A 23,528-nucleotide genomic window follows, 5' to 3' on the forward strand; every position below is an offset into this window, starting at 1 on the left:
AAAAATATTTAATATTTGACAACTGTTTTCTGATAGAAATGTTAAATGACAATAATATCTAATGATGCAAACTTTGCTTTTGTCACATTTTGGCACTCTGAATTAAAAATATTAGGCTATAATTTACGTAATTCATAACAATAAGTGACAAGAAACATTCTCGACACTTTAGGCATTTTAGTAATTAAGATGTCTATATATTTTAAAATTACAATTTTATTTGCAAATAGCTCAAATTGATTACTTTACAATACATTATAGTTCTTTTACTGTTCTTATTTATTTTCTAATACCAAAAATTGCCTGTTGTTCAAGACATGGTTGCAGCCTTATTGACAATGCTATCGCATGCCTTTATAAGCCTTATGGTCATATGGACCATTTTTCTAAAACTTTTGGGGCTTTTATGGTACTTCTATGGTCATGCACATTGTCGTGATACATATATTTACATACGTTTTACGTCTTACGAATGTTCCCGTTTTATTTTTGTCTTTCATTTGACATATATGTCAGCTTTCTTTTTACATTTGTTAGCGAAGTAAAAAAAAAAGTGAAAGAAGTTTTGCTTGAAACACATGTACACGAATATGTGAATTGTATTTGTATTAAGAATTGTATTAAGTTTCAGAATCTGAAATCGAATTGGATTCATACTGATTACATTGTATGGAAAAGAGCAATGTGAATGAGTTGATATTTTATTGATAGGGATTTAATTTCATTGCAACCAGAACATTGCTTTAAGTTCAGTAATATTTTTCCTTTGTCCACCTTTGGTATCTACTGTTACTGCCATCTTCTTCTGAGACTAACACATATAAATGATGGTCAGATGAATTCAGGATGCCATCTTTAATCCCTCATGGATAATGCAGTTTCAGTGAACCACATGCTTTGTCTTCATTCAAACTAAATTCCCAACTCACTCACCCAAACCTCCACCCCCTCAAAAACATGAGCAACAACAACAATGTGCACCATTCATATTCGTTATTCTTCTGCGAGAGCGTGTGAGAGAACGATTCCCACTGTCCCACCCTCATATTTCATATTTCAGCCTAATGAGCTCGGCCACAATGATTAAACCTTTGTACACAATTAAACAGACACACTAAAGCCAGCATTACTGTTTGAGGCTTTCTTTCACAAGGGACGAAACAATGCATAGTTTACATTTCAATTATAAATGATTTATCCGTGCACATCATTATTTTTTTTAAATTAATAATCTTTAATCAAAATAACTTCCCCCTCCGTCTTGCAGCGGCATCTCCTCTCTTCTCTGATGATGTGAGGGCGGGGCAACCTGTCACTCACATGAGATCCACCAATAGCAAACCACAACCATCCAACCATCCAATCAACATGGACAAAATAATTGTTTCTTGTTCGAGAAGTCGATTGACTAGGATATACGCCACAACAGGGAAGAAAAGACTATCGTAACTTAAAGTACCCCTATTATGGATTTTTGAAAATGACCTTTCATGTAGTGTGTAACATAGCTCTAAGTGAATGAAACTGTTATTGTCTTTCAAAAGTAAGAGCCAACTCTGAGTAAATGAAATTAATCGGTTTTCAAACGAGTCATAAGCCGTTTCGTTGTGATGTCAAGACGAAACATTAGCATATTGCCCGCCCACTTATTGCGCATGCAGACACCAGGGAAACCTTGAAACTCAAACCTCCAGCTGATATTTTTTTTATATGCAAGTATCCGCATAAATATTCAATAAGCCAATCATTATTTTCATGTCATGACCAATATCTGATAATTGGCTTATATTAAAATCTATACTACTTAGTCTAAAATAATTAAGATAAAACACAATCAAATATTATGAAATTAGAAATAAATTTAGAATAAACTAAGTGCTGTGTTGTAGTTAAAAAGTCTTTTTAACTTAACTTAATACAAGCTATGGTCTGTCCAGCAGGATCTCTGGAATCTCTTATCCTGCATATGGCACAAAATAAAACAACTTCCATGATAGCAAAGTGCACAGTCAGAGAAACCCCGGCCTGCTGGTCAACAGATAAGCCTGTGTGGTGAAAATGTTGACCAAAACAACTGAAAGAGGACAGAGTGAGGGTTTCACCTTGACACCATCACAGTAATTTTACTCAGAAGTTGAGTTTATTTCCTAATGTTCTGCCATAGGTTGATTGTAATGCTTTTAAAACACACAATAGACAATTCCTAAGTGATTTCCTTACGGTCTCAAAATGAGGTGTGTCAAAATGTGTACAGTTGCCATGGCACCACACCCATCCCATAATCCCCCTCTGGCTCTGTCTATACAAAGGAAAATAAGAGAGTCTAAAAACACAACAACTTTTGGATGAAACTAGATGTAAATCATCTAGAATCAACAGCTGAAACATTCCTCATATCCGCAGTGGATTCTGTTAGCATGCAGTGATGCTGGAGACAGGAATTATTCATTACAGAAACACTGAAGAGAGTATCACATTCACCCCAGACTGAGCACACTAGTGCAGACTACACTTCCCAGCATCCCCTTCTAGTGCTGCATAGCTACTTACTGCAATACTACTATTTCTACGCTATAGTATGGAGACTGTGCAGAGTATGCAAATACTGTACGAATTATGAAGCCTAGATGACCAGCTACATTTGGTGCAGTTGATTAGGTCACATGACCAGAACTACTGCTTGAAATGGTTATCATTTATTACTGTGTTGTTTCTCATATAGATTTTTTTTTTTTAAATAGTAAACATTATACTCTGGAGTATTTAGAAATATTAAGCAGTAATTTATCATAGAATCAAATATTCTATAGCATATCAAAACAATAAATCAGGCGACCAAACAAAAGCAAAAAACAGCATGTATTTTGCAGTGTTATTTAGTTTGTATTACTTGTATACATATAAATAATTATGTAAATAATATAAATAATGTTTTTAGTGGTATACTATTATAGTATTGATAGATTGAATTAGCTTTTATTTTTATATTTATTTTCAATTTATTTTAAGTTTCAGTAATATTGTGTTGAGCTTTTGTCATTTTGTTAGTTATCTTTTAATAATATTTCTACTTAACTTTAGTTTTAGTTACTTCAACATAAACTTATTTCAGTTATTTCTAATTAAAAACATTTATAATGTTATAATATTTTTAAAGTTTATTTTATACATTTATATATTATATATATATATATATATATTATAGTTTATTAAGTTTTATAGTTTTTTATACATTTAATTTTATATATTTATATATACACACACACACACATATACATACATACATATATATATATATATACACACACATATACATACATATACATATATACATAATTATATATACATATATATATATATATATAATTATCTTCATTTCAATTAACAAATTTTCTTTTTTTATATATAGTTTTAGTTAATAAAAACAACATTTTTACTTTTTATATATAATCCACACCAACCAAACATGACACCATCTAGCAAATATGAACTCAAAAAAAGCAAATTGAAAACAGAAAGACTGAGAAAAGGCAACAAACTAGCAATTGTTCCCCAGAGAATACAAGAAGGCATTTTTGAGCGCTGTGGTCAGTGCATTGTGGAAAACATTTCCACATAATTCATTTAAACTTCTAACATGATTGTAATTAATAAAAGGTCTGAACTGAGAAATGTAATTCAGTTTTGCCAGCCCGCACACACACACACACACACACACACACACACACACACAGCTGATGCCTGTTGTGTTTCGAAGCGCAGAGCCCTCAGGGAGGGTGTTGGCTGGAGGAAACAGGAGATTCTATTGTGTAAGTGTGAGCATGTTTGTTTGGGCCTTGTGTATGCTAATTGCTTTCAGAGAGAAGACACCAGCTCATAGGTTCAGAAGATGGATGGAAAGAGCAAAAATAATGAAAGACAATGAAAGTGAGAGCGAGAAAGAGAAGTATGACTGTATTCCCACAGGAAGTAAAATAGTGGCAGGTGATATAGCATGAGCTCACTCACTCTTCAGTTTGGTCTTTCTTTGTTTTTTTATATCCTCGATTTCATTTTCGCCGTTTCCTTGTTCTAACTTGTCTTTAAAAAAATATATATATATAAATTAATAATAAATATTAAATAAAATAAACATTGAAACACCTTCCAGCATCCCCTTCTCTGGAAAATACTAGATAGCTACTGCAATACAACAATTTCTGCACTACATAGTACAGAGCCTGTGCAAAGTATGCAAATATGATTTATACCCAGGGGTTATTCCTGAAAGCAGGTTATGCAACATACCCAGGTAAGTTTATGGATAAGTAAACGGATAACCTCAGCTTTCCCTTCCAAAAACGGAAGTAACTTTCAGGGTATGTAAGTAGCCATGGCAACTTCCTCTCTGAACATAACCTGCTCCGGAGCTCATGTTCCTGGGATAGTTTACTGTAAATACGCCCCTCTAAGTGAGAGAGATATTCACCACCGGGCACATATCCTTTTGATGAGGCGCTCCTGTGGGCGTGACGGCACAGATCATGCATAATATTGCTTTATAAATGTATATAATTTATTTTATAAAGCATTAATAGGCCTAATTCACAGCAGCGCCATCTTGATTTTTAGTGGGAATGAAAGCGAGGCTGTGAGGGATAGACATACATCTCTTCAGTGGGTTGTACTGTTATTTAATGGGTTTATGGATTGTTCTGCTGACGAAACACTGCAAAATATCTTTCCAAGAAATGTCAGTAGAGGAAAAACTCCAGACAATATGAGCTGTGGAAAATGATAAGTGATCTAGGAGCTTTATACAGCTTTTTTTATAGCGGATGCCATTAAAAACACGGTACGTTTATCCCTCACAACCTCGCTTTCATACCTGTCATGACGCTGCTCTGAATAAGGTCTATATTTTATTTTACCTCACAAATCTTAAAACCAATCTCACACAACATTGATATGCAATTAAAAGGTTGTCTTTTTTGTTACTTGACATTTTCTGTATATATATCAATTATAAAATATAAATATAAAAAGCATTCGATGGACACTTTCCTATCCCAGGAGGGCACGGGAGAGGATTTATCAATGGAGGTGAAGCAACACAATTTATGCTGGGGGGTCACATGACAGTAACAACATGGCAAAATTCATATTACCCATATTCATACTTTATACAGTAGAACATCATTTTTAACGGTCGCAAAGTAAATTCAAAAGTAGGACCTCCTCAGACAGTACACGATTTCGGACAAACCGAATGTCCTTTTGTGCACACCATGTACACGATTTAGCTCTGGGTTACCAATAGGAGTGTGGCGAGCAGGACGAGGTCGAGGGCCGTGGGAGGACGGCACGAGGCCGGTGGCGTGATTGATGATGAGCGACACCTGCGCGATGCACCGGTCTCGTATCTCTCACGGAGGAGCGACTACAGTGAAGAACGAGAGAGGTCAGGCCTGGATTTATGTTGTGTTTTGTTAGAGACAGCAGTCATCCGTGAGGGGCTGCTGTCTTTACGTTTATTAAAGTCTTTGAATGTTCGCTGGTTCCCGTCTCCTTCCTATAACACCTAACTTTGCTACTTAGGTTGATTAAACTACCTCTTAACCGGAGTTCTGGAACCGACATACCCCGAGTAAGCAAGGTTTGGGTTAATCTACAGAGAGTTCAGGGTATATGTGACGGTAATTTAAACCTAGATTTCTGGAATACACCCCAGATAACAAACCGAAAAAAAGAAAAAACTAAAATAAACAAATACAGTAAGCACAATCTCTTTATTAAAATTAGGGCTGTCAAACGATTAATCGCGATTAATCGCATCCAAAATAAAAGTTTGTTTTTACATAATATATGTGTGTGTACGGTGTATAATTATTTTCTATATATAAATACACACACATGCATGTATATTTAAGAAAAATGTGTTATTTATATATAAAATATTTATATATAATATAAATTATATATAATATAAATATATATACACAGTATATACATGCAAATATTTCTTAAATATATACATGCATGTGTGTGTATTTATATATAGAAAATAATTATACACCGTACACGCACATATGTTATGTAAAAACAAACTTTTATTTTGGATGCGATTAATCGCGATTAATCGTTTGACAGCCCTAATTAAAATATAATAAAATTCAGATCTAACAGGATCATGACCATGTTTTCAAACAGAATTGTCCACTGTGGCACTGTTGTAATGCCACTGTTCTTTACAACAACACATTTGACAAAAGTCAACCGCCCAACTTCGGAAATAGAAGATTATTCTTAACATTTTCTAAAGAAAGATGATATTCTGGTCTTAAGATTTGACTTGCATCATGCTTTCAATGTAAGTATGGGAAATTTTCACCCGTTTTATTGCTGAAAATGTGCCCTATATATCAAAATGTCACACTGATCAGATTTAGATTTAAGATCCATCTCACTAGTCTCCAGCCAGAGTGTATTCATGACATAGTCCTAAAGGAAACTGTCACAATGAAATACTAGACAGGAAGAGAAAGGAAGTTCCCCAAGTAAACCAGCTCAAATTAAATGGGTTTTCTTTTGGCTGAAGTTGATGGAACCAGGACAAATGGTAGAATTTGTATTATATTTCAACGAGATCTAGGCCTGGCACGATAACTACGTTTTGTTGTCCAACATATTGTCCCAGAAATAATTGCGATGAACAATATTATTGTCATTTTAAGACCATTTTATGCAACTGAATATATAATCATAATATATAACAGCATAATAATGCAAGTAGGCCTACACACTTTCATTCAAGATCATAGAAATAAATAATAGTAAATAAACATTTTCTTAAAAAATGTGCAAAGTAACAAGTAGAAAAATACACACTTGCAAATGTTTTTCTTTGATCTTTTCATAGATTAAATCTTTTTCAATTTACAGATTTTTCCCTGTCCTTCTTTTCTCAGTAAAGTAAGGATGCACACTATTGCTGAAAAGCACAAACCCTACTTAGCATTCAGATGTCCGTATGAACAAAGGCACAGATGCCTCAACAGGCCATATCTGCTGACTTTTTTAACTGCACCAGAACAGTGGATTGCGATACAGTTACTTTCAAATGAATGCTACAAAACACATTGTATATACAGCGCGAGCTGGCTTAGACCACGCCTCACTACCGAAATTGTTTACCAACTTGAACAAACAAGATTTTACCAACGCGATTCTAGCATGTGAGCACAGTAAACAAACTATGTTTCCTAGTGACTACAACTGCGTTAAAATCAAATGAGAAAAAGATACAAAAACACTTACAGTTACGGTCACCTCCTGTTGCTTGACTGCTTCTCTCTAATAAATGCTACAAAACACACTGTATATATAGCGCGAGCTGGCTTAGTACTCACTACTGAAACTGTTTACCATTGTGAACAAACGCGACAACTGATGCTTGACTGCTTCTTTTCATTGCGTTTGCAATGGAGAAACTCAAGGACCCAACCATCACAAGCACTTTTAGTTTGGAACTACGTAACCATTTTCTGCATACTAGAAGAGGCAAAAACTGTGGAAGAGCTCTGGACTAAGATGCCGGATGGATAAGAAAGAATGGTTCGAACTGAAAGGCAATGAAGCACAAGAAGTGGCAGACCGAAACGACACGAAGTCCCTCTGTCGCATCGTCATTAAGTTGACTGGAACAAGGGTAAACACCAACGTTCCAATTAAAGATAAAACTGGGAGACTTCTAACAGTACAAGAAGAACAGAACACAAAATGGATCGAGCACTTCCGGGACACACTCAATCAAACCCGACTACCACCTATGACTTTGATGCAGACATGGCTCAAGAGGAGCATTCCAGTGAAAACTGGCGAGATCACCATAGAAGAGGTAAAAATCACGATCAAAAGTCTTAAGAACAACAAGACGGCAGGATTGGACGACATACCAGCAGAGATCCTTAAACACGGTGGCCAAATGATAGCAGAAACTCGGACAATGCTAGGAGCGATAGTCAAGATCCCAAAGAAAGGTAACATCTCCGAATGCACAAACTGGCGAGGTATCACCCTCCTCTCAGTGACCGGGAAGGCATTTTTGCGTGGTCCTACTCCGCCGTTTACGGAGCACCCTTAACCAATGCCTGAGAGAGGAACAAGCTGGATTCAGTGCTGGAAGATCTTGTAGTGAGGAAATCTTAGTCCTCCGCAACATAATTGAACAATGCGTTGAGTATCGGAAACCACTGGCTATCAACTTCATCGACTTTAAGAAAGCATTCAACAGCATTCATCGAGTGTCTCTCTGGCAAACCCTGTGATCTTACGGTGTGCCAATAGTCTTAATTAACATCTTCAAGAACTTGTATCTGCAGTCGAGTTGTTCCGTAAAAACTGACAGTGGCCATACACACTTCTTTGAGATCGTCACTGGCGTTAGACAAGGGTGCATTTTGTCTCCGCTGCTCTTCCTTGTTTCCCTTGACTACATCATGCGACAAGCTGGAGGGTGTATTGGAGTCGGCATCCATTCATTCAGCGACCTGGATTTTGTCGATGGCATCAACCTAATGCTAAAGGGATAGCAATTGGAACACAACTGCTTGAGGAGGTGGACAAGTTTAACTACCTGGGCAGTGTCATTGCACAAAACGGCGATGCAGAGATGGACGTTAAATGCAGCATTGGGAAGCGGCAACCGTCTTCAATGGGATGAATACCATCCGGTCCTCGCCAAAGATATCCTTAAAGATTAAGCTTCACCTCTTCTCCGCCATTGTGATTCCAACTGCCATCTACAGTAATCTATCAGAAAGCATAAATAGAAGGCTTAACATCTTCCATCACCGCTGCCTCCGCCGTATCTTGACTGTCCGTGTATTGACTTCAATAAGCATTGAATGTCTATGATCATACCACCAATGATGAAGTACTCTGAAGGAGTTACACATGTACCCTCCATAACATCGTTGCTCGTAGAAGACCCGAACTGGCCAGCCACATCTTTTGGATGGAGAACCATCGGATCCCAAAGATTGCAATGAGGTGGACACCTCTAGGTGCTAAACGCCCACGAGGCTCTTGGCGAAGAACCTTCATTCAGGATTTAAAGACATTAAACATTGCATGAAACGATGTCGAGACCCTCGCCCAGCACGGGAAATTCTGGAAAGCCCTTGTTGCCCGATTTGCTACCTAGCAAGGGAGGATCTAAGTCTAAGTAATAAGTATTTTAAGTCATCCAGCGATGTTTCAAATTCATGGATTTTGTACAAATATCACCATTATGTTTCAATCTAAAAAGCTAATATCTGTGCTTGTAACAATATTAAAAACTGGGTGGATCAGAACAAAAATATGTTCTAATAACGTTTTGCTAACATTCCCATTAAGTTATTAAAACGTTATTTCGAAATGTTCTTTAACGTTTAAAACATCCAGTTTTTAAAAATGTACTCTGCTAAAAATGCTACTCTGAACATTCAGAAACAAGTAAGTACTGTAGCAATGTTTAAATATGGTATATGAACATCCCAATAAAACAATTTAGACAAACACTCCATGTGTGAGTTATAAACAATGTTTTGAGAAAAGACCAGATAACTTTGAACAATGTTCTATGAATGTTACTGGAATAACACTGTAAAAAAAATGTTTTTTACTTAAAGAATGTATTTGTGCTACCTTAAATGTTTTAAGTCAACAAATGTGAAGTTGTACATAATGACAACTTGGATATTTGAGTTGACTAAACTTAAAAATTAAGGCAGCATGAACACCTACTTTTTTAAATTGAAACTTTTTTTTTTTTTTTCATTGAATGTTAGTTCATAACTTAGAGAGAACCTTGCCAGAACATTAGCCAAAGTTCCCTGTTAGTTGGGTAGATGATATCTCAGGATAAAACAGGCTAATAATAAAATCGGCACTGGACCAATATTTAGAAAGTCATGACTCACCCATGAGTCTGACCCACTTGTACAAGAGTTTCCTCATTTGGAGAAAAAATAAAAATATATTGACTAAACTGAAAAAAAAGAGTTCTGTCATTATTTACTCATTCTCCTGTCATTCATGTTGCAGAACTGAAAAACTGGATCAGTCCAATTCATCAATGAATCATGCAAATTGAAACGTGAACCAGATCAAACGATTAATTGAAAAGAATGATTTGTTCATGAATCATGTGACTTTTCTCATGAACTTTTACTAATGAATGCATAAATAATGACAGGATTTTTATTTTGGGGTGAACTATCCCTTTAAACAATAAGGCTAATGCACTCAAGCTCACACACACACACCCTCCAAAGCATTGTGTTGCTGGCATCAACATGCATGCATGCAAATACACAAATACATATAGACAAAACAAAAGAAAAAACAAGGCATGAAAATTGTCTGAAACATACACGCTAATATACGACTTGAAACTAGATTTCTGAGTCATCAGCCTAGAGAGTCCAAACACCCCTTCCACATCAATGTACTACAATTAATCTGTAAGAGAGAGAAAGAGTGCATGCACGTGCACAGCTTAAAAATAGATTTACGACTGTATGAATTGTTCTATAAATAGGACCTATCTATGGTATGGTATTAACAACACACAGTTGTAATTCTTGTGGTCAGTTTTAACCGCTGGGACAGCTGCAAACAGACGGTATGTCTCAATCACATAGATTATTGAAGGCAGAAACACACAAATGCTCCAGCAGCAGAACCAGCAGGGATGGTGTGCTGGTTTAATGAGTCACAGAGGAAAGGGGAAATGCCTGGATGCAGTGTCCACACTGCAGGATAAATTGGCCTGTATAACACTGCAGCTTTCTGAGAAATCTACACTCAGATCCGCTTCAGCCTATTAGAGATAAGTGCACGTGTCTTCAATTGACTGACAACAAAGGTCACGTTGAAAAGATTTATGAAAAAACAAGGTGGTAGTCTCAGATGTAAATGACAGATTTTTTTATTGGGGAGTTATCATTGTCTATTTTAATACTTCCTTGTAGCCATTCTGGAAAAAAAAAAAAAATGAAAGAAGGTAAAACCATTTACAGGTTTTTAAATAAAGTATTTTGAGATCTAAGTGGGTCATTTTCTTTCCTAATTTAGCATTAGGACTTATCACACACAAGTCATTTTGATTGATTTTCACTGTATTGTTATAATTGGAAATATTGTTGTTTTGTCTATTTAACAAATAGAAATTTCATGTCAAAAAATGTTTTTTATTAATATTTATTAATCCTATAAAGCCTACTGTATCACATTTCTAAGGGCTTTAAATTATCAACATGATCAAAACTTTGCTAAAAGTTTTTTTTAAAAGTCTTCTTTTCAACTACTGATTAATAGTTCAAACTTATTAGCAAGTAAAGGGCATTTTAGTATAAATGTAAAAACATCCCCCTTCAGGTTGTGATGCATGTGTCTTTTTGATGGTAAATCTTTACTGGTTTTTATAATGTAAGAATATCTTTTATATTTTTATTATTTCAAGATGAACACTTACCGGACTTAAGTATGAAATCATGAAAATCATGTTAAAATGTGAGTATTAAATATGATCCATCATCAGGATTTTGAGGAATCATGTTTTGCCAACCACAATAAAAACTACAGAGATCATAAAACTAAGCATTTAAATATCATCTTACGAAGACATATTATTGGGAGATTTTGAGTAACAACTGATATTTGTATGGATATTATGTTATAAAAGCTTACTTTTTGACCCTATAAATAACAACAACTGCACCAAATTGCAATTTTTTATCAGTTTGGGCCTCTGAATACAATTTAGGCATTTTTCGTCATTGAGTGTGAGCTTCATGTTCTCTCTAAATAATTCAATATGAGCAATAAAAGCCTGATGTATCAAATATGATACAATGTTCCATAAACTCAAACAATTATCTGACTATTATTTTATAGGCCAGGTTTAATAAGAACCTCTTTATTCATCATAATATCCCAATATAAATCAGCTAAACATCCAACCCGATCTTACAAGAAAACGCAAGTATTTCACAAAGTTGCAATTTCGTATGAATTTGTGCGATGGTGTGTAGGAAAATATACGATTTGCAATAATAATAAAACATCTAAGAATTTACATGCACCACTAAGCATAATCCTCATAAAAACAGCTTTGGCTTGTTTGTAGCACAAAACTATTGTATATAGCTTTGGAAGACTAGTAAGGCTCGGAAGATTAACTACAATTTTATGGACCTATATTTGTGCTTTTGTAAAGCTTGACAGCCATATTTTTGTTAAATGAAAAAGAGCATCCTGGACTTTCAGTAAAATATCTCAATTTGTGTTCCACAGAACGACCAATATCAATGTGAATAAATGATGACAGAATTTTCATTGGGCGAACTATGTCTTTGAAAATGATAAGAGAGAGAAACCCTACCAAAGTTCATCTTGTATTTTCATGTGTTTGTCCTCTGTGAAAAAGAAAAAGAAAAACGTTTTTTGGTCCCCATGGAGTCTAAACATTGCACGGACAACTAATCAAAATCTTGATGGCTTAAAAAAAAAAGAACATAACCAACAGCGACTTTGATAAGGGCAATGCATATCAAAACCTTGAAGGAATGTAGTAGGTCAAAACAAATTTAAGCTCTATCGACTAGCACAGAAAATAATTCAGACTCAGAAAAACAAACAAAAGAGCTTGTGTACAGGAATGACTCACTCCATTATTACCACCCCATAGACTTATATTGTAATTTCTTGACTCTCAACACGGTTTGTTTGTTTTTAGAAATGCAGGGACGAGTTTAAGTTATTTTCTGTGTAAATCAATTGAGCTGAACCAAGAATGTTCTTTTAAGATTCAATGATTCTCTCTTAACAACGGAGATCTCTGCTCAGTGTCTCAATACTAAAATTCCAAGGCCAACTTGACCAGATATACATAGTTTTATCTCTGGAAAAGGAAGGAGAGTCATTTTAATGTGTTGACTTAATCAAATGTTAAGGCTTACGATAAAAAGCACAGGCGTACTGCAAACATTGGGGACTACCGCAAATAATCCAGCTAGATATAGTATACAGTCTTCCACTATGCAAAGGAATCCTCATTCCTCACAGAGATCTGCTAACCGGCAAAACAGTCCTTTAATTAAAGGATGGAAATGTGTTTCTAAGCAAGCGCTCCTTCCTGCATTAATGGGGCCAAGCATTCTGCTTTGTCTTCCTGATTGTTTATAATGAAATGACCTCCTGTTCCCATTCTCTCCCACTACTTTGTACAGTAGAAGTAAACAGTTTCACAGTGCGCTATGGTCGTACAGTGACCCTAAGGTCAAGACCTCACGCTCTCTCCTTTTATACACACCCACGACCTCCTCATGTCCCCAGAAACTCCTCACACACACACACACACAAATACACAAACACCCGGGAGAAAAGTACAAAGCGTCCCTTGTGTAGGAGCGCAGAGGCCTGGGTGACAGTGCTTAACATGATGCCGATATTTTCATGGGAGGAGCGCGAGGAGAGAAAAGGATCTGCTCTGCCGGGGCGGCTCATTCAACCACACTGCCTGACCTTCATCCTACCCCCGAGGTCCTTGGCTTGACTCACAACAACACACTGCGGCCACAGATAGCACAGCCAAAGCCTGGCACAGCGCTTTCAAACATGCTACCAACACACACGCGATACGGATGATGCTAACATGCTAATATCAACAAATACATCACACACAAAAGCACCAAATGCCTATTCAGATCAAATTTATTCTAAGTTTAGCTGTGAACCGGTTTGCTAATTTCCACCATTTTGCTTATTTCAACAACACGCCCTCTCTCTAAAACCCCACCTCCAAAGACACCTCAGCCAACCAGATGCATGCAATTCAAAAAATGTGATTCATGCAACATGAATCATAAGCAAAGAGCTTTTCTGACTGTTTAATACAGTAGGAGTCGGAGACCCTAAAAAGGTATTTCAAGGGGTAAAATGCTAACATTTCCGCATGCTACTTTTCCATTATGTAAACTACTGTAACCCATGAGCTTGGTGTTTGCAGAGCACAATTTCTGAGCTATAGGAACATTTGCCACACCGTGAGAATATGGGAAAAAAAGAATAGTTTTTTTTTAGGAAAAAATTGTGAATACATTTATGGTTTAACCAAATGACAGGCTAATATAATGGCCAAGATGATCAATTTTGAGACCAGAATCTGTTGATAACATGTGTTTCTGCCAAATATTAATATTTTAGTACATCATGAGTACAAATTGTAGGGAGATAGAGTTTAATTTCAGCAATTTTACATGCATCTCATGTGCTATCATCCACGTTATATGGGTCATCAGCCATCCTGGGCTACGTTTCCCAAAAGCATCAAAAGCCAGATAGATTGTAGAAACCATTGGCACCAAAAGTCTCTATGATCTACTTAGGCTTACAATGCTTTTGGGAAACATCCCTGGTCTGTGCATACATCAATCATACACAGATTAACTAAGTTGGGTAAATACCGTGAAAGCAGAAAACATTTACTGGGAAAGTGTGTTAACATGACGTTTGACAGAATCGATTCTCTAAAAGAATGGCTACCTCACCAACAGGTTACCTATTAACATAATTATCACAACACACTGACAAGAAATCATTATTAACAGACAAAAACAATACGGTATTCAAAACAGCACTGTCTGCAACTTTTATTTTCTGTTGTAGATTGCATTTAATATGCATGCATGAAAACCCAAATAGTAACTGTGACTAACAGATTCTGGGATTCAGTGCCACCAACTCTAAAGGAAGAGAAATGTCCAAACTAGAGGTGCCTGCAATCGTGCTAATGTCAGCGCTGTGGGTGGAGCGCACATATGATCAGGTGACTGATTACCATGGTGGAATTCAATTCTGAGTGTTTGCATTATTGACACTGTACAATATAGCATGGCTTTTTCATTACAGGATGGAAACACTTCCAGGACAAGGGCAGAAAATACAGATATGAGAACAAGTATAATTATGGACAGGTGGAAGTAGTCAAACCTCATTAAACATAGATAAAGTGGAAGTGCTGTGTGTGTGTAAACATATATTGTTTATAATGAAATATGTACTGTGTATATATATATATATATATATATATATATATAATGTACTGTATATTTGTTCTGCATCAAAATCTCTCAAGTTAACAACACACTGCCGCAAAACTATTTTCCTCTGGGGATTAGTACAGGCATCATTAGGGATGAGGCCACGGGAGAGGATTTGTGAATGGAGGTGAAGCGACGCAACCCAGACAGCAACATAGTGTCGGCCCAGATCCGGGCCACATCTGGATTCAACGCGTCCCAGATGTGGGCCGACACTATGTTGCTGTCTGGGAACTGACGCTGGTAGTTCACATCATAATGACAACATGGTGAATGTAGTACGTCAATATTACATTCATACTTCATAGAACGTATTTTTTTAGTGGTCATGTAGTAATTACTTAATCAAAATAAGTACCTACCGGTACTCAAGAGAGTATGCGATTTCAGACGCAGCCAAAATGTAATAGTTCTTCTGATTCCGATTAAGGATACGCATATCCCTACATATTGCATAACTACATATTTTCAAAAGTTACTAGCTGCCTGAACTAGCTGTCAACTAATCAGTCTTAGGGTCAATGACAAGTAAGAATTTCCATGATTAAGAAAAATCCAAGTTCTTTTTGTTTGTTTTTATGGGTTTTTATACAATTGTCAAGATTTTTATTTTTAATATACTATTATTATTTATTATATATATCAAATATATTTACTTTAAATATTATTCTAGTTCAAAATGTATTTTTTTCCACAACTATCAAGAATTAATCATTCATAAATATCATTAGGTTTTTGGGGATGTGCACTGCACTGCATTTTTTCTAAACCTGAGCCTTGTCATATAAAGACCATCCTCCATTAATCCGATCTGAGACTTATTGAACTTGACACACAGGGTCACGGGGGTCTACAGGGGTTCTCTCTATGATATCATTTCCTGTTTTGTTTTTTGTCTGCAAGATTCTGCATGTTGCACATGACTTTGAACCTTTTCCTTTCATTCTTTTAACGAAGCTTCTTCCTGATATCAGATAATTCCGAAATTTCAGAAAGTCACTTCATCTATGAATTGCATTTTCATGTATTTTTAAATAAATTACTAAAACGATTATGTCATTGACCCCTTAACTGCAAGCCCTAAACAATTAACATTTCTTATGGGGCTTTTTCATAATATGTTTTCTTGAAAGCAAAAAATTGGAACAGAATGCAGCAGGTCTAACATCTTTAAAATATTTTTCACTTGAAAAGGCACATCGATGGGGAGCTCAAAAAAGCATCTGCATTTTTATAGCTCTAGCATTGGTTTTAAATGGGATTAATTTAAAGGTGGTATTTTTTTTAAATGGGATCATTCTCAATTCCCAACTCTAGTCAAATATACTCAAATATAACGAAGGAATAGATCAAAATCAAATCTGAAGCTTAGTTGGAATTGAAATGGATGACTACAGCGCAGGACCCACCTGTTTCCAGAGGAACTCATCCTCCTGATTGATCCTCCACGTGGTGAGGAGGTGTATGGAGGACAGCACTCCTCCGCTGAGCACTGCCGCCCTCATCCGCACGGGTAGCAGTGTGTAGATGATGTAGATGAAGAAGACGGACCACCAGATCCCCTCCGAGGCGCTGCGGGGGGCGACATTCAGCACCCCGAACACCTGCACCACAATTAACACTCCAATCACAAGGTAGCTGACCATCCACATGTAGTCCTGGTGGAACCCGTTTCGGTTGCACACCACCATCAGCGCCAAGAAGAGGGCCATCGCCACGGAGAGCACGGAGGCGTAGACCACGTCGGGCGTCCCGTGGATGCAGTGGAAGGTGAGCATGACCCCACAGACGATCACCAGGACGCCCATCAGCATTGTGAGGGAGCTCTGATTGAGCCTAAAGAAGTAGCGCTGGTAGAGACGCTCCAGTTTGCGCGACTGGAACTTCTTGGATTGAAACACGCGCACCACCCTCTGCCAGCAGTCGGCCGCCGTCACTGACCCCGTCCCGCTGGCCGCGTCGTCGCTGGAGCCGTCGCAACCCGAGCCGCCACCTTTCCGCCCCTTGACCTCGCCGTCCTCGAAACCCAGGTCCACAGATTTCAGCCCCATCCCCTCCCCCCCACCCCCAACTTTCCCGTAGTGGTCTTCCTGCCATCCGCAGCGCATGCCGAAGTTGCCCCCGCCCGTCCCTACTCCTCCTCCTCCTCCTCCTCCAGAGCGGGTGGCCTGAGAGTGGGGCGGCTGGGGAGGAGGCTCCATGGCTTCCACGTCCCGCAGGCAGCTCATGTAGCGTGGGTTGCAGAGAGAGGAGCCAACCTTGCGCTTGGACTTCTTGCCATTGCGCTCGCCCCACACGGTCTTACGGTCATCCACTCTGGCCACTAGGAAGCCGTTGATCCAGGACATTCTGTAGGGAGGCATGAGGAAAATCAGAGTCAGAAGTCAGAGACAGAGTATGATGGCTTTGTACCATGCTTATGTGGGTCAGACAAAAAAAAAAAAAACGTTTAAAAGACATGCGCCAAAACGTTTTTACAAGTTACGAAAAATGTCAAGTGGCGTAGCCAATAAGTAAAAATAATATACTTCCCATCCTTTACAATGAATCTTGATCCTTATTTTCAAAAAAATTATACCATATTATATGACAGATTTTTTTCAGTGAAGCCATTTTTTTATGAAAATAATAAAACAGGTAACACTTTACAATAAGGTTGCATTTGTTAACATTAGCTTAACATAAACTAACAATGTGCAATACTTCTACAGCATATTATTAATCTTAGATAATGTTAATATCATCATTTGCTAATACATTTTTAATATCAAAAGTCGTATCTGTTAACATTAGTTGATCCACTGTGAAATAACATGATTTTGAAAATGTTTAAGTAACATTAAAGGAATAGTTCACTTAAAAATTAAAATTTCTTTCTTCTGATGAACACAAAGGAAGATATTTTGAAGAATGTCTGTAACCAGACAGTTGATGGACCCCATTGACTTCCATAGTAGGAAAAAAATACTATGGAAGTCAATGGGATCCATCAACTGTTTGGTTACCGACATTCTTCAAAATATATTTTTTTGTGTTCAGCAGAAGAAAGAAACTCATACAGGTTTGAAACAACTTGAGGGAGAGTAAATGATGACAGAATTTTAATTTTTAAGTTAACTATTCATTTAACACAGGTTATTTTATATATATATATATATTTACTCATTGTTAATTCATGTTAGTTAATGCATTAATTAATGTTAACAAATGAGACCTTATTGTAAAGTGTTACCATTAAAATATTATGTCAAACTACCAAATCTTTTCATGAATTTCTATATTGTAATGAGGCTTTTCTTCTTCATTATGATTTCAGGCAAAAATATAAAAAATAATTTTAATCAAGTTATTAAAAACATGCTCAGAGAAGTGTTTTTATTGAGGTTTTGTGGATCTCTTTACCTGTGTGGGTTCTGGTGTGCGACCCAGCCCTGATCTTGCTGTCCGAGACACTCATTTAGAGCAGTGGATGAGTGAAAGCAAAAATGTGGAGTTCAGACAAGGGAGTGATGGCTATCAGGGAATCCAGTTGCGTTTAGTTACTGTAGACTGGCCTGATGGATCTGGAGATCTTTTACTGATACTCTGTTCAACTGTCTCTTCATAACATCTAGATCTGTTGGCGATAAACCATCAATAGAAACAATGTGAGATCAATAAAATACATCACATACATACATCACAAATACATAAAATACAAAATACAGCATCTGGACAAATTCACTATTGAATTAAGACATCCAAATGCATTTTCTTACTTAAGGATGCAAATGTTTAATTAGTATTAGATGGTTATCACAACACATGCTTTCACATTGTCTAAAATTCCCTTTCTCTGACAGCAACACTATTTAACAGGTTGAAATTACACTGCACCTAAACTAAGCAATAAAACAATCGCAACAAATATGGAAAGCACCAGGTTCATTTCCCTAAACTGTCACTGTTTTTCTAATCAATGACTGGCAGCTCTTAAATCTATATACACATCACTTCCTTATCACCAATGATTAATAACAATTTGCCTAAGTAAACCAGTTAAGAAGGCTCAGAAACTGTAACATCAGATGGAAGTTTCACATTTAAGATATTTTGAGCTTTAAATGTTATTCTAGCATGGCTGTGAGGAAGGATGAGGAATTATGCTAAAAGAACTTTTTTTTAAAAGGGATCATGACATGGATTTTTTAACAAATAACAAATATATCTGGGAAAATTATTATTTTCAACCTTCATTCTGACCCTCTGTCTGAAATGATCAGTTTTTAAGGAGCGGCTCCTTTAAGGCTTGTCAGTAAACGCCCACTGTTATGATTGGCTAACGTCATTGCATTGACAACAGTATCAATGCCCACTCGCTATTGGACGCGAGTGTTTGAAAACACTTACTTAAGGTTTGTTATGTAACTGCTGTCAGATCCAATACGGCTGACTGCTTCAACTATCAACAAAAGTTTCTTTGCGAACTCTCCATTACACTGAGCTTAGTTTACAAAACAATCTGCAGTCAAATGCTCCGAACAAACATAAAATCCTCTGACGCGATCCATTACGCCATTAAAATAAACCATCCACTTGTTTCAGACACTGGGATCCTTCTGAAGTCTGTACAGAGACACAAACAAGCTGTTTAAACTGGACGAGTCAAAGCGAACGTTCGAACTGTTGTCGACAAACTAAAGCACGTGAAGTATGTCAGAAACTGAAAATGCATCTGTATACTGTATCCAGTGTAGACAGCGTCAGTGATTATAATGGGCTCTAATATGCTTTCCATATCCAGTGTAGGCAAATATCAGCCGTTAAGCGACTAAATACAAGTGGGCGGAGCCTATGACGTGATAATGTAATACTATTCATCCATGTCTTGCTCTGGAGGCGGTCATATGCAAATATATTTTGCCTGTATAATGTCACAAATCCTTTAAAGGTACACTATGCAGTTTCCGTTTTTCTCAAACAGCGACCCCTAGAGTCGCTGTGGAGTACTTGTATTTAACGTTACTGTCGTAAATACCACTCACGCAGAGCCGTCTCTGCACTCTTCCGACCGCGCTTTCTTCGTCGACTCTGCCATAATTCACGTCTGAAATGCGTGCTAGTGTCTTCCATAGAGGCTGCTTCATATGTTGTTGATGTATGTGACGTTGTGCGTAAAGCAAGTCCTGATTCTCGCTAAATTTGTCGGGGCGCCACCTCTCAAACTTGCATTGCTGGTCCCCCCCCCCGCCCCCCGCTTTGCTATCGGGGTGATTCGCCCTACTACGAGTTCGCTTACCATCGAAATGATTTCGAAGCTGTTATATTAAGGTACAAATCTTGCATAGTGTGCCTTTAATATCAAAACGAGCTGTTTTTGTAGCTTGATTAAATAAATGCTTTGTTTATAATGAGGAAGACATTTTAAGCTCTGAAACTTACAGGGAGTTTTAATGGTCAAAAGATCAAGGCAAATTAGATTTTTCATGTCATGACCCCTTTAATCCTAAATCACCATATACATTATGCAGCACTGTACATTTTCATAACACAGGTTCATTGAAGATTCTAGAGTCCATTCTTTGTATTTTTATGTATGCATATTTTATACAGTTTGGCAATACTGATATGTTAGTATGTTAACAATCCTGCAAATAAAGCTTTGGTGACTGCAAAACTGCATATGAAAAGTATCACTGGATAAGAAGAAGATATATTACACTGTTCTCTAGAATACTTGATTTGCATTGACCAGTTGTGGCATCCAGTCAAATATATCTGAATAATGACAGTTGCCCTGGGCAACGGTGTATAACTGACTGCTCATCATTAATTTATAACTTTGCATTAATTCTCATTGCCTAACTATTCTATCTTACATTTCTATAGTATAGTGCATTATATTTAGAGGACAATCATATAATGTAGCATCACATGGCACTTCCTATCAATGATAATTGTTTCTTTAATCTGAGAGCAACAGTCCTGGTATATCCTGCCTAATCAGAAAATGACAGATAATCAGAGGTAATACGTGATCAACTTAAACGGATCCTCCGGCTCTCAATCACTCAGTCCTGGCAGGCTTAAACCAGCAGAATGAACGTATAAATGAACAATATTCTTATACAAATGAACACATAGCACATATTTGTCTCACATATCTGGATCTGGACCAGCTGGTGATGTTTAAAGGTATTAATGGAAAAACAGGAATTTGTTACTGTCTGTCTTCAGCATTTTACTGGCACATGTTCACTTGTATAGGGCATTTTGACTAGTAATGGGAACTTGGGAAGTCTGACTCAGTGAATTCGTTCTTCCAAACGGTTTATTTAAAACATTTCAAAGTTCATTTCAAAGTTCATTTCAAAAAAGGATTCAGTGGTTCTTTACGTAATGACATGGTCTCTGAAATTATTTAGTCTAAAACGTTCCAGTAAAGACATATAGGCACATATTGAGGATTATTATGGTTTTTATTTTACGTTTCATTAATAAGTGTGTTTATTATAATGTCATGTGTGCTAGTTCAGTTTGTTTCAGCTATGATTCAGGCAGCTGATTAATCAGTCACTAAATTAACATTAAACATGCTAAATATTAACATCTCTAATTTTACACATTTTAGTAGTAATAATAATTCCTTTTAAAATCAACTATTTTAATGTTTTGCGATAAACTGTCAACCAAGTCTTAAAGGCCCATTGAAGTCCTTTGAAACGCAAAGCATTTTCAATGTGTTGATGTAATTTCCACTGAAACAGGAAGACAGGGCGGGGCATATCAAACAGCTCCTCCCCTTTTTAAAATAGCCAATAGCATTTAGTTTACATCACAGCTGGCCAGAGCCGTTGAGCTCGGTAAAGCCGCAGTTTCCTCCTAATCTCTAACCGTTTCTACTCCTAATCTCCTCCATATCACTTTAAAATATAGAATTCTGTGCAGAATTTAAATGGGTCCGATACGTTTTCTGATCTGCACATTTGTTCCGCTCTGTGCTCTGGACCGGAGCTGAGGTGGTTCACGTGACACTAACATGAAACCAGACTACATTCACCCCAATGGAAAGCATATTTACACTGTCTGAATCGTTCTCTTTCCCCTATATAGTGCACTATATGCCATTTACCATGTAGAAAATGGTAAATGTGTGAACAAGTGACCGTAGCTTCAGCTTCTACTTATGGCCCTTTCAGACAGGACGTGGAATGCCCATTTATTTCAATGGCTTGCACTGCGCAAGGACGTTTTGTTGCTGCGTCGACCAAAGCGGAGCGCAGCATTGGCGAGCTCGCACGCACGCCGTGGTCAAAGTTCAAAATAGTTCAACTTTTGCCGCTGCGCTCTAGGCATCCAAACAAGCGTGGAAATCAAAATGAAAACTCCGCCTACTTTTGTAGCGCAAATCGCTCTGTATCTGAAGGGCTACGCTGAACTCAGCGACCAGCGCAGCGCATTCCGCGTCTTGTCTGAAAGGGCCATTATAATGTAGGGAGCGGGACACTTCAGATTCTATAGAGCATTTGATTGAACAGAAAATCTAATGAGAAGCAGAAGTGCAGAGGGATGTCATCAAAATCATTGACCCATATCGGCGGAAGTGAGACACTAAGTTTTGAACACATATCTTCTAAATGTGAATTTTGTCATTGTTTTGGAGCACACTAGCTTAGAGATAACAGTAAAGCTAACATATTTATATTAAAGCCAATAAACTTCAATTTAGATTTATGGGGACTTTAAAACTTTTTATAGGAGCATTTGTGCCTATTAACGTAACTTACTTTTGGCCCTATCAGTTGTGGACTAGATAAGAATATGTTATAAAAAGAGAGAATTCAGCATGTTAAGTATACTCAAGAACCTCATCATCAATCATCATCATATGAGTCATTCATATCGGTTCTATGAACAAGATCCAAATCAAAGAGGGATTCGTTCACGAACCGAACATCGCTCATTAGAACGCACTAATGACACAGTACAGTACGTATTAACACCCACAGCCAATATATTCTGAGTCATTATTTTATTAGAGGCCATACAAACGAGGAGTACTGCACAAATGTGCTTGCTTGTGTCTGTAACGTGCACCCTCGAATCGTGCTGTATTCCTCCGGGACATTTGCACGACATTTCAACAGCCGCGCGCTGGTGTTACATAATGCAAATGTAGAGATCGCAATGTCGCATCAGTCACAACACTAATTGCTATTAATCTTAATCTCCGTTTCATCTTAAGGAAAGGAGCTCAATATATAAAATATGATGTCCTTTAAAAAAGAAGAAAAGAAAAAAAAAACACATTTACGCGAGCATCGACGTACTGTGTACATAAACATAAACGACAGTTCGCCATCGCCATAACATAAGCATGCTGCATAATTTCAGCGCTTCATCGATGGCTCATGTTGCCAG

The 23,528-nt window shown here is 37.1% G+C and overlaps 1 protein-coding gene across 2 annotated transcripts in view; it reads right to left on the bottom strand.

Moving 5' to 3' along the window:
* Window positions 1–23,528, bottom strand: part of adcy6a (adenylate cyclase 6a) — a 58,232-nt gene that overhangs the window by 33,617 nt on the left and 1,087 nt on the right. Inside the window, exons 2-3 of one of the 2 annotated variants that reach the window (XM_079849773.1) lie at window positions 18,531–18,744; window positions 16,538–17,477 (exon numbers count right to left, since the gene is read on the bottom strand). In XM_079849773.1, the coding sequence (XP_079705899.1) occupies window positions 16,538–17,476 (939 nt within the window). In that variant the 5' untranslated portion in view covers window position 17,477; window positions 18,531–18,744. The remainder of the gene's footprint in view (window positions 1–16,537; window positions 17,478–18,530; window positions 18,745–23,528) is intronic. The other variant, XM_079849774.1, reaches the window with a different exon arrangement.

The sequence above is a fragment of the Squalius cephalus genome, assembly GCF_949319135.1.
Source record: "Squalius cephalus genome assembly, chromosome: 18".
Classification (NCBI taxonomy): domain Eukaryota; kingdom Metazoa; phylum Chordata; class Actinopteri; order Cypriniformes; family Leuciscidae; genus Squalius; species Squalius cephalus.